The 12,288-nt window shown below is 44.6% G+C and overlaps 1 protein-coding gene across 2 annotated transcripts in view; it reads left to right on the plus strand.

Annotated features, from left to right (window-relative positions):
- Window positions 1-12,288, plus strand: part of PPM1H (protein phosphatase, Mg2+/Mn2+ dependent 1H) — a 303,642-nt gene that overhangs the window by 254,341 nt on the left and 37,013 nt on the right. Inside the window, exons 8-9 of one of the 2 annotated variants that reach the window (XM_086400234.1) lie at window positions 4,240-4,347; window positions 6,253-6,418. In XM_086400234.1, coding sequence (XP_086256360.1) covers window positions 4,240-4,347; window positions 6,253-6,261 — 117 coding nt within the window. In that variant the 3' untranslated portion in view covers window positions 6,262-6,418. Of the gene's footprint in view, window positions 1-4,239; window positions 4,348-6,252; window positions 6,419-12,288 lie in introns of those variants that run through there. The other variant, XM_086400233.1, reaches the window with a different exon arrangement.

The raw sequence follows: 12,288 nt of genomic DNA on the forward strand, positions 1-12,288 counted from the left end.
TTCCTGGAGATGGACACCTTCTGCCTTGCCATCCTGGTTGAGAGTCAGGACAGGGAAGGGCTCGGTTTCTGGTAGGGTTTCGTGTTCTGTGTATAGTGGACACCATCAATGAGAATCACTCAGCCCAGTGATCTGCACCTACAGTTTCTGGGCTTCATGGTGCTGAGATTCTCAGTATTACCCTGCTGCTCCCCAGTGAGTTCCAGTAAGCTCAGCACCACATCCTGTTGCCTTCATATCCTTAGGACCCGTCTAGCCTGGTACTTGACTCATGGCAGGCCATCAGTAAATACATAAGTATTTAATAAGCTGTTCAGTATACTCTTCGTGAAAGAAAGTGAAAGTGTTAGTCACTCAGTCATGTTCGACTCTTTACGATCCCATGGACTGTAGCCTTCCAGGCTCCTCTGTCCATGGAATTTTCTGGGCAAGAATACTGGAGTGGGTTGCCACTCCCTTCTTCAAGGGGTCTTCCTGACCCAGGAAACAAACCCAGGTCTCCTGCATTGCAGCAGATTCTTTACTATCTGAGCCACCAGGGAAGCCCCTATACTCTCCTTTATTATTCAGTCACTCAGTCGTGTCCAACTCTTTGTGAAGCCGTGGACGCCAGGCTTCTCTATCCTTCACCATCTCCCAGAACCTGCTCAAACTCATGTCCATTGAGTCAATGATGCCATCCATCCATCCCATCCTCTGTCATCCCCTTCTCCTCCTGCCTTCAGTCTTTCCCAGGATCAGGGCTTTTTCTAGTGAGTCAGCTCTTTGATTCAGGTGGCCAAAGTATTGGAGCTTCAGCTTCATCATCAGTCTTTCCAATGAATATTCAGGATTGATTGCCTTTAGGATTGACTGGTTTGATCCCCTTGCAGTCCAAGGGACTCTCAGGAGTCTTCTCCAACACTGCAGTTCAAAAGCATCAATTCTTCGGCACTCAGTCTTCTTTATGGTCCAACTCTCACATCCATATGTGACTATTGGAAAAACTGTAGCTTTGACTATGTGGAACTTTGTTGACTATACTCTCCTTGCTACAGCAGAAAAATGGACAAATGTGTTCTTCTACTGATGATTAGCAGTAGGATTTAAAGGAGCAAGGTTTTTCCCAGTTCAGCAAAAAGTGCAATTCACCAGGATATCATGTTCCTCCAGCATTCCAGTAAATTAGGGCTTGACAGTTCTGTGATATGTAGCTGGTGAATTCAGTCACTGTACCTCTTGACCTGTTTAAAAGCCACTATGGCTCCAATTGGCTCCAGGCATACCCTGTACCAAAGTAGCGTGACCCCTCTGTCCCAGGAGTCCACGGTCTCTTGAGAAGCTTTAGAATGCAACACATCAGTTCTGTCTAGATCCTTCACAGGGTTTTCTCTTTCTTTTCTGTACACGTGTCCCCAGAAGTTTCAGAATACTTTCACTGCTGTTAAATTTCATTTGATTTCTGCCACTGCTTTGAAGGACCTGTGTGGGACTTGTAAACTAGCAGAAATGTCAAATTTCTTTGGACTAAAATGCCCATCTGTGCTTTGTCCAACCTGAGAATGTACTCCAGCAGGGAGGAAAGTGGAGGGGGCATAGGGACTCAGAATTTCCATACTTAGAGGTGAATGTGTGTCAGCTTAAAGGGAGCTCCCAACAGAGCAGCGCTGGCCAGAGGTCCCAGGCTCACATCCTCTGTCTGCATTTCACCCGCTTTGAGTCTAGCCTTGTAAAAATGCGTTATGGTTTCATTTCCACTTAAATGTAATCCTGCCCACCTTCGGATGTAAATCCAGTTTCAAATTCACAGCCTTTTGAGGGAAAGTAGGATGAAGACCATGGTAATGTGTTAGAGTGTCATCTCTTAGTTTTTCTCAGTTCAGTTCAGTTGCTCAGTTGTGTCCAACTCTTTTCGACCCCGTGGACTGCAGCACGCCAGGCCTCCCTGTCTGTCACCAACTCCCGGAATTTACTCAAACTCATGTCCATTGAGTTGGTGATGCCATCCAACCATCTCATCCTCTGTCGTGCCCTTCTCCTCCCGCCTTCAATGTTTCCCAGCATCAGGGTCTTTTCAGGTGAGTCAGTTCTTCGTATCAGGTGGCCAGAGTATTGGAGCTTCAGCATCACTCCTTCCAATGAATATTCAGGACTGGTCTCCTTCAGGATGGACTGGTTGGATCTCCTTGCAGTCCAAGGGACTCTCAAGAGTCTTCTCCAACACCACAATTTCAAAAGCATCAATTCTTCGGCACTCAGCTTTCTTTATAGACCAACTGTCATATCCATACATGACTACTGGAAAAACCATATCCTTTATTAGACGGACCTTTGTTGGCGAAGTAATGTCTCTGCTTTTTAATATTGCTGTCTAGGTTGGTCATAACTTTTCTTCCAAGGAGCAAGCATCATTTAATTTCATGGCTGCAGTCACCATCTGCATTGATTTTGAAGCCTCTAAAAATAAAGTCTCTGTTTCCATTGTTTCCCCATTTGCCATGAAGTGATGGGACCAGATGCCAAGATCTTAGTTTTCTGAATGTTGAGCTTGAAGCCAACTTTTTCACTCTCGTCTTCCACTTTCATTGAGGCTTTTTAGTTCTTCTTTACTTTCTGCTATAAGGGTGGTGTCATCTGCATATCTGAGGTTATTGATATTTCTTCTGGCAATCTTGATTCCAGCTTGTGCTTCCTCCAGCCCAGCATTTCTCATGATGTACTCTGCATAGAAGTTAAATAAGCAGGGTGACAATATACAGCCTTCACATAGTCCTTTTCCTATTTGGAACCAGTCTGTTGTTCCATGTCCATTTCTAACTGTTGCTTCCTGACCTGCATACAGACTTCTCAAGAGGCAGGTCAGGTGGTCTGGTATTCCCATCTCTTTAAGAATTTTCCACAGTTTGTTGTGATCCACATAGTCCTAGGCTTTGGCATAGTCAATAAACCAGAAATAGATGTTTTTCTTGAACATCTTGCTTTCTTGAACATCAAGAACTCACTTGCTTTTTCGATGATCCAACGGATGTTGGCAATTTGATCCCTGGTTCCTACGCCTTTTCTAAATCCAGCTTGAACATCTGGAAGTCCATGGTTCACATACTGTTGAGGCATAGCATTTCTAGGTTACTCTTATTACCAGAGCATCAGAGCAAGGATTCAAATATAGGTCTTTGAACCACGCCACTATACCAGGTATAGTGTTGATGAGCCATATGTTAGAGCTCCGTTCCTCTGTGTTCACCTGAGCTGGACATCCTTCTGCAGAAAAATGTAGTGCCCCACCTCCTCCAGGGAACCTTCTCAGAAGAATTACCTCCCCTGAACTCACATAATCCATTGTTTATTTGTCTTTCAGCACTCGGCCGTATTCTATATATTGTTAGTCAGACATGTACCTCTTAGTCTTTCCCTTACCAGGTTCCTTTATAGTAGGTACAAGACCATAGACATGTGTCCCCCACAGGATGGTATCTGCACATAGTAGGTGCTCAATAAATGTTTGGGTGACTCATATCTGTGGTCTCCCAGGAGATCATTAGGCTGACAGTATAGGCATTAGTACAATAGTATTGCTTCCATGCAGAGAATGCTACAGATGGCATGGTCTCAGCCATGAGGTCTCTGTGGAGTTACAGCCAAGTGGCATCTTGTTCCTTTCTACCTAGAGGGAGTTGTGTGAGGATATTAGCAGGACAGGTTATAATCTAATGGTACATTTCTAATGGTACATTTTCTCCAGCCATAAAGTAAAATATATGAGCTGTGGAATGGCAGGATCTGCCTCTGACATTTTTATATCTTTTATCACAGAACTAGAGACATAGCTGGTATTCAGTAAATACTTGAAGAATGGGTGTATAGCGGATGGATGGATGGATGGGTGGATGGGTGGACAGATGAACGGATGGGGGATGTATGGATGACGGATCCTGTTGGATTTGGTTTGAATTGATTTCAGTAGCTGTAGACATCACAGATGTATTGTATTGAGTTTATTGGACATCATTCCCTCCAGTCTCTGCGAAGACAGCAGCTGCCCATTCAAATGTAGGTAATTGGTAGAAAAGCCACTCCTCAAGTATATAGGTAACCTTGGTGGGCTCTTCCTCGAAAACAACTACACACAGAACTTAACAGCCAGGGGCAGTGGGGATTGGAAAATGACTGCTGCTCTCACAGCCCATGGCACCTGCACTGGTGGGGATGCTTTCTCTGATTGTGGGAGTGTTTCTGATGACCCTCTGCTTATACTCCTAGGCCCGTGTAATGGCAACTATTGGAGTGACCAGGGGACTTGGGGACCATGACCTGAAGGTGCATGACTCCAACATCTACATAAAACCATTCCTGTCTTCAGCTCCAGAGGTACCACATGAGGTTTTTATTTCTCTTTTGTACAAGAACATGTTTTCTACATTATCCCTCCATGACTCTCACCCCGTATCCAGGCAGTAGCCAACTCATGTCGCATGTACTTCTGCATTATCTCTCATGTCTGTTTCTTTTCTCCACTCCATTTTCACTTCAGCTGTCCTCTTTCCTTCTTCATCGCCTCCTGCCCAGATGGCTGCACAGCCTGGTGGCATTCCTTGCCTCCTCAGTCCAGCCCACGTACTGCCATCAGAGCAGTTTTCCTAAACAACTACTCTGACACCTGTTTGCTCAGAAACCTTCAACAACACTCCAAGGCTCAGAGAATAAAGTGCACACTCCTTCACTTGGCATTGTTATAATTTATTATAACAAATTATAAGGACTTGTTATAATTTAGTCCAACTTCAAAAATCTGATTTGGCCCCCTACACTAGCCAGAATGAACTTATTTTTGGTATATGATCTTTAGTTTTCCATATTTGCTCAAACTATTTTTTTCCACCTAGAATGCCCTTCCCCCTCATCTCCAAACATCCAAGCTCTTTTTTATCTCTAGGATTTAATGTAAATACTTCTTCTGCTTTCCCCTCCCCCAACAGGAAGTCATGTCTCCCCCTACTCCAGGTACCTGGAGAGTGTTTTCACTTTCTGCTTAAGCATGTTGATTTACATACATATTTTATCCCCTCTTAGATTCTAATTGCCTGGAAAGCTAGTATCATTCAGTTGATGTTTAAAAGTTAACTGAAAAACAAGTTGTCATATCTTTGGTTTAAAAAATCATTTTTCTTATAATACAGGAAACAACATCAAGTTCTACTTCAAGGTATATCATTTAGAAAAGATACTGTTTCTAAGTGATAGAAAACTCTTAGTAGTTTATGGGTATATTTTCTCACATAACAAGAAGGCTGGAATTTGGTGGCTGTTCATGTTGGTGTGGCACCTCCATGTGCCAGGGGGGGCATCTCTGCTGCTTTTTTCCCTTCGTGGTTGCAAGATGGTAATGCAGGTTCAAGTGTAACATTTTCATAAAAGGTAGGAAGAAGGGGAGCAGCCCATCTGTCCCAGTAGACGTGCACTTGCTTCTCGTTGTCCCAAACTGTGGTACCCGACCTCCCCTAGCTACAGAGGAGGCTGGGGGAGAGAGGAAGGTTTGTGGTTTCTGTAGTAGAGGAGAGCCAGGGAGGGCTGAGTGGGGACCCAGCAGTGTTTGCGTATGTGTAATTAACTGTTGAAACAGTGCCTCTGGAAATGCTCAGAATGTTTAGACATAGCTCCATCTGCATGTTCTTCCCAAGGGTGAGTGCTGTGTTTTCAGTGAAGGCTGTTTTTGTTGAGGGAAACAGAAACCCACTCATGCTGACTCAAAAGGAGGTGCTTATTTTCTTACTATTGGAAGAGATATTTATGGGGTCCACAAGAACCTTTGAAGAGCCAGGCTTTATGGAAGAGAAGGTGATTCTGGAAGCAAGGCAGCTCTAAGACCAGCCATGCTCCATAGGTCTCTGCTATCAGGCCACCCGGTTTCTTACTCCCTCAGGTGCACATTACCAGACAGGAATCTCAATGGCCCAGCTCACCTTTTCTACCAGGTCACAACTGACTTCACAGCCTATAGACTGTGTCCACTCTAGAGCCATCAGTGGGCACAGTCAGCCACCCAGGCCCAGCCTTGTGGCAGCGCTGTGAGCAGGACTAATTCCTTCAGAGTCCTGAACTGAGGTTGAGGTTGACATCTCAAATATACCCAGCTACAGGAAATCTCACCAGAAGAAAATCTCTAGTGAGTAGCAGGAATAGAAGATACATGCGTGTCCTAATATCACCCAGGATCTCAAGTGAGATCAGCTTGGTGGAAATACTATTTACCATTTGTAGCTGTCTCTCTTTTAGCCTTCATAGCAATTCTGCATGATGAGGATCTTGACAACAGAGCGTCTCAGTTCCCCTGGATGTTGATGGATACCTACTCCCTCTATTCTGGTCAACACTAGGATCCCTGAAGTACTGCTAAAAGTCCTCCTGGCCAGAGGGAACCATTAAAGACTATATTTGTGCATGCTGTGTTGCTTCTGTCATGTCTGACTCTTTGCAACCCCATGGACTGCAGCCTGCTAGGCTCCTCTGTCCATGGGATTCTCCAGGCAAGAATACTGGAGTGGGTTGCCATTTCCTTCTCCAGGGGATCTTCCCAACCCAGGGATCAAACCCACATCGCTTATGTCTCCTGCATTGGCAGGCAGGTTCTTTAGCACTAGTACCGCCTGGGAAGCCCAATACTATACTCATGGGCATCCATATTTTCCCCCTGAGAGAGAGGCATTTATCAGGCATATTAAATGGTACTGTCACCTTTCTATTCCTCCCACCACCACCAAAAAAAAAAAAAAACATCGATGAAGTGTGGGGGAGTGTTCTAAGGAAGCAATAATTAACCATTTTGTTCCTTAAAGGAGAATGAAGACCTCCTCACCCTCCCCACCCCAATACACACATAAACACACATATACTTTCTATATAAAATCAGAAGTTTGGTTTTCAGAAAAATGATCTCTCCATGCAGTTAGGTTATGGATCTTCCAGTCGCTGTGCTACTCTGGATCCCAAGGAGGGCCAACCTGGGAGATTCCCCAAGGACTAATGAAAAATCCGTTGGTTGATCAGAAACTTCATGTTACCTGTCTGAAGTGATGCTGATTCTCAGGGAAGTGGTGTGGTTGTTTCAGCATTAATGAGGGATGGGGGAGGATTTAAAAAGGAACCAGCAACCTCTGGAAAAATGTAAGTGCTCTTAGGAAAGTTGTAGAATTGAATAAAGTGTAGCACCTTTATGATAACAATAACAAGTGACATTTATTGATTATTGAGTCTGGGCCAAACAACATACTTTTTTTTAAAAATCCTCACAACAATTCTGTGAGGTATGTATGGTTAGTATACCCATTTTACAGATCAGGAAATTGAGATTCAGGGAAGAAAGTTAACTCCCCTTGGCTGTACAGTTATTAACTAACAAGATGATCCTCATACTCAAGTTTGTCTGATCCACTCAGGCTCTGTAGGGGAGAGAAGCTGAATTCAAGGAGATTTTTTTGGTGTGTCCAAGGGCCCCCCGAGGACTATTTGAAGGGACTCTGAAGAGAGTACCTCTGTCCTGGGGCCTTAGTGGCCAGAGATTCTCAGAGAAATATGGCTGGCCCCAGACTGATATTGTAGAAAATGATGGTGTGGTAGAAAAAGTAATTGGGAAACACAGGAATGGCCTTTCGCGTGTGCCAACTGAGGCCAGACAGAATTGTGCAAAATGAGATTGTTCACCTATAATTTAGCTTAATGGGTATGTAGTGCAGATCTCAAGACTCCTTTGCACGAGATTAAAGTTGTTGTACATTTTAAATGTTTCCAGATGGAGAGGCCTTAGCCAGAGCCAGGAAACAGGGAGGAAGATTGGAGAGGAGGTGGGGAGAGCAGCTTGAATCCACTCCTATGAGAAGTGTAGAAGAAAGAGAGGAGTACTGGGGACCCCCTGTCCCCAATCTTGGAGCAGAAGCCCCTTTTCCCTGGGTAGAAGCGATAAAGTCAGACCCTAGAGAAACAGCTCAGGGGCTGCTGTTAGGAGCCCCCAAAGCTAGGTAGATCTTCTTAAACTATCTAATGAAGAAAAACCGACTCCCTTCTGTCTTCATTCCCCACCCCCACCCCAAGTCTATGCTGACTTTCTAACCGTGACTTCCTAAGAACATTCTTCTGCTATGCTTCATCTTTGCCAAGCATGGATCTTTATTTCACATTTGGGTTCTAAATTTCAAACTCAGCTCAGTCTGGTAGTTTTAACGGTTGCGGGGAGGGGAATGGTGGTGGGGCGGGGGTGGGGGTGTTTGGAATGTGATTTTGTTCTAAGAAAAAAGGCTCAAAAATCTTCTTGGAAATCAGCATTGTTCCCATTCATCACTGTAGCTCCTAATTCGATTTGATGAGTTAAATAAAAATAAATCGAAACCATGTGGATCAAATTTATGTTAAAAAAAATGCACAGGGGTTTAAAAATTAGAGAAGGGTTTCTAGCCAAACACATTCTCAGTTTTGCTGAACACAAGGCGCTGGAAAAATCTAGAGTTTGCCAAACCCAATGAGCAGCCGCCAGGTTTGCAGAGCCTCCCTCATGTCTTCCAAGGTCTAAGGTAAGGATTTCTGGCCAAGAAGAACTGAATTCCATGAGAGGCCCCCACCAACAGAGCGGAGGCCTGTTTGGCGGAAAAAGAGAAGCGTTTTGACCCGCCCTTGGTCCACAGCATCTTTTCTCCATGTAACTGGAGTCTCTCTTCTCATAAAAGAAACACCCCCCACCAGGTCTCCATCCTTTTGCTTGATGAAGCTCATCACTGTTTGGCTTTTGTATATCACCCTAAAGAATTCAAGTGGAGAAGGAAAGGGTTGGTGAATTCAGAGGCATTCGGCACCTTCTTTCCAGCAATTCTCCACCCTGTCCAGCACACACCTCGTGACCTAGTCCTCAGGCAGCGTGGCCTGGGCCTGCAGCCTAAACCTCCAGATGTCCTCCATGCCACGCCCCCTTTCTGGCCTGTGGCAGGCCCTCCCGACAGCTAGGATTCCTCTTAATGTCTTTCTCGCCTTCTGGCCTCCATTCCAAGACTGTGCTGTTGACTTTAGGCCCCTTTTCGGCTCTTGGAAGAACGGGATCTTTTTCTGGCTGGGGACCGGTTTACAAAGCCAACTCTATCAACTCAGCAGGGGCCCCCCCATTCCAGTCCCTGCCAGACTGGACAAGGAGACTGCTTTTCTCTCAGCTTCATTTTTCCTCTCCTTCGTGTTCAGGATTCCTGTCAGCTGTTTTCTGTGACTCAGGATCACTCACTTAGCTCATTCTTGGTTGTCTTCCTCTAGATTTTTTTTTTCTTTTTCTTTTTTTTAATATTTATCTGTATTTATTTGGCTGCACCGGGTCTTAGTTGCAGCACATAGGATCTTTATTTGCAGCAGCAAATTCTTAGTTGTAGTGGCATGTGGGATCTAGTTCCTTGACCAGAGATGGAACCCAGGCCTCCTAATGCATAAGCTTGGAGTCCTAGCCACTGGACCACCACAAGTCCCAGATTTTATTTTTTTCTTTCATCTGAAACAGACTTCTCTAAAAGAAGGAAGACCTTTGGCTCCAGTATCTAAATTCCAACCCTCGAGCTGGCGTTACCTGTGACCTCTGCAGGTCCTTTCAGCCTGCGGGTGGGCTGAGGATGCCTAGACTCACAAGGTGCTTGGAAAAGCAAAGGAGAACATCTGCAGAATTGCCTGGCATACAGTCTGGTACATGGTTTAGTCTTCATTACCCACCTGCTTCTGGAAGGCTTTGCATTTATGGGGGTTCCCAGTGTTGACTTTCATATGAAGAAAAGAATTGACTATTCTGTTGGAGACTGCCCCTGTTGTCGCCCATGAAAACCTGAACAATATTTAAAGTCTCACATTGACATCTGAACATTTACGGTCTTCTGATTCTCAGTAGCTTTTCATGCCCCAGGCCAAAATCCCATTTTGGGAACGAGCATGTTTTATTGTACTGTGTACTTTCTGCAGTCTGGCCAATTCATAAAAAACAATATTGGTGGAAGATGATTAGACTATATTAGCAAAATATATAAACAAATATATAATATATATAACAAATATATAAACAAAATATGACTGTATATATGAAAGCATGATCATAAGTCAGTAAAAAGTTATGTGCATGTGTATACATATATACATAAAAATATAACTCTTGAAGGAAATTTTCTCAAATGTTAGAGTAATTATCTTTGGGTTGTAGAGGAAGAATTAAAATATCCCCTTTGTTGTTGAGTTGGTAAGTCATGTCTGCTTTTTGCAGCCCCACGGACTGGAGTACACCAGGCTGTCCTTCACCATCTTCTTCACTATGTCCTTCACATGACTTTGCTCAAACTCATGTCCATTGAGTCAGTGATGCCATCCAACCATCTCAGCCTCTGTCGCCCCCTTCTCCTCCTGCCCTCAATCTTTCGCAGCATCAGGGTCTTTTCCAGTGAGTTTGTTCTTCCCATCAGATGGCCAAAGCATTAGAGCTTCAACTTCATCATCAGTCCTTCTAATGAATATTCAGGGTTGATTTCCTTTAGGATTGACTGGTTGGATCTTCTTGCAGTCCAAGGGACTCTCAAGAGTCTTCTCCAGTTACACAGTTCAAAAGCATCAGTTCTTCAGCATTCAGATTTCTTTATGGTCTAACACTTATATCTATACATCACTCCTGGAAAAACCACAGCTTTGGCTATACGGACCTTTCTCAGTAAAGTGACATCTCTGCTTTTAAGTGTGCTGCTTAGGTTTGTCATAGCTTTTCTTCAAAGGAGCATCTTTTGACTTCATGGCTGCAGTCTCTGTCCACAGTGATCCCCTAGAGCCCTCAAAAATCCCTTAGGAGGCAGTGTGATATTGAGGTTAGAAACTCAGACTGGTATCAAGTCTTGGCCGCAAGCTCTGCCTCTTTACTTGCTAGCTGGGTGACCTTGAGAAAGTTACTTCACTTAAATCTCAGTTTCCTCCTCAGTAAAAAGAGGACGATAGGATCGTTATGCCCAGGAACCCAAGGGACAAACTAAATGACATATAAAAAGTACTTAAAACAGAATCTGACATAATAAATATTAGCTTGTAGTTCCTATTCCATCAAGACCACAAAATCTCACTAGTTGTTTATATAGAGCTCGTGAGTCCAGTAGTGTGTATCAGGTAGCGTACTGGGGAATGTGTCCTCACGGAATCAGAATTTTGGGCCACTTGTAAGGTATGACTAGCCAAAGAATCATCAACTGTAAACCCTGTGAGTCTTGACTCCTAAGAGACTAGGGGAATTCAGAGAAGGGAGAGAGAACCATCTAATCTGAAGAAGGACAAGATAAGTAGTAGTTGTTGAGCTGCTCAGTCGTGTCCGACTCTTTGCAACCCCATGGACTGCAGCACGCCAGGCCTCCCTGTCCATCACCAACTCCCGGAGTTGGCTCAAACCCATGTCCACCGAGTTGGTGATGCCATCCAGCCATCTCATCCTGGATGCCCCCTTCTCCTCCTACCCCCAATCCCTCCCAGCAGCAGAGTCTTTTCCAGTGAGTCGGCTCTTCGCACCAGGTGGCCAAAGTACTGGAGCTTCAGCATCTCTCCTTCCAGTGAATATTCAGCGTTGATAAGTAGAACAAGAAAAATAAGGTGTGAAATAAATTTGCCTTACAGAATCAGTGAGTTTGGAAGATTAGCTTGAAGGGCTAGTAGGTATAATGAGGCTAATTATCCTGGAGGGCCTTGAACTGGTCCCAGGGTGGCAGAGCAGGTTTTGAGCAAGGGGAACAGCATGATCGGTGAATGAGGCAGTGGAAGCCTTAGCTTGTAGCAGCACGTGGATGAGGGTGCAGGGGTGGGGAGATACAGATGGGGAGACCACCGCGCAGGTGAACCCACACGGCAGTGAGGATCTGAGTCCGGCAGGGACCAGGAAAGCCACATGGAGGCACATCAGAAAGGCATTTCACAGAATAGTGTGTTAATAACAAGGACTGAGGGGAGGGGCTTCTCTGGTCGTCAAGTGATTAAGAATCCCGCTTGTAGTGCAGGGGACGCAGGTTTGATCCCTGGTCAGGGAATTGAGACTCCCCACACGCCTCAGAGCAACTCCTGAGCCCACAGCTAGAGAATCCATGTGCAGCAACTCAGACCCGACACAGCGAAATAAACATAGAAAGAGACAGAGAAAGAAAGAATGGAAGAGTATTTAGAGTATGAGGCAGAGTGAAAGTTTTAAAAACTTAAAAAAACTTTGCTTTCTAGTCTGTGAGAAAGGAAGAAGGTTGCTCGTTGAGGTCTAAGGAAGAAAAATAATTTTATCTTTTTTTCCCTCTG

The sequence above is a fragment of the Bos grunniens genome, chromosome 5 (assembly GCF_055505025.1).
Source record: "Bos grunniens cultivar Pamir isolate PY7600 chromosome 5, Bosgru_T2T1.0, whole genome shotgun sequence".
In the NCBI taxonomy this organism is placed as follows: Eukaryota; Metazoa; Chordata; class Mammalia; order Artiodactyla; family Bovidae; genus Bos; species Bos grunniens.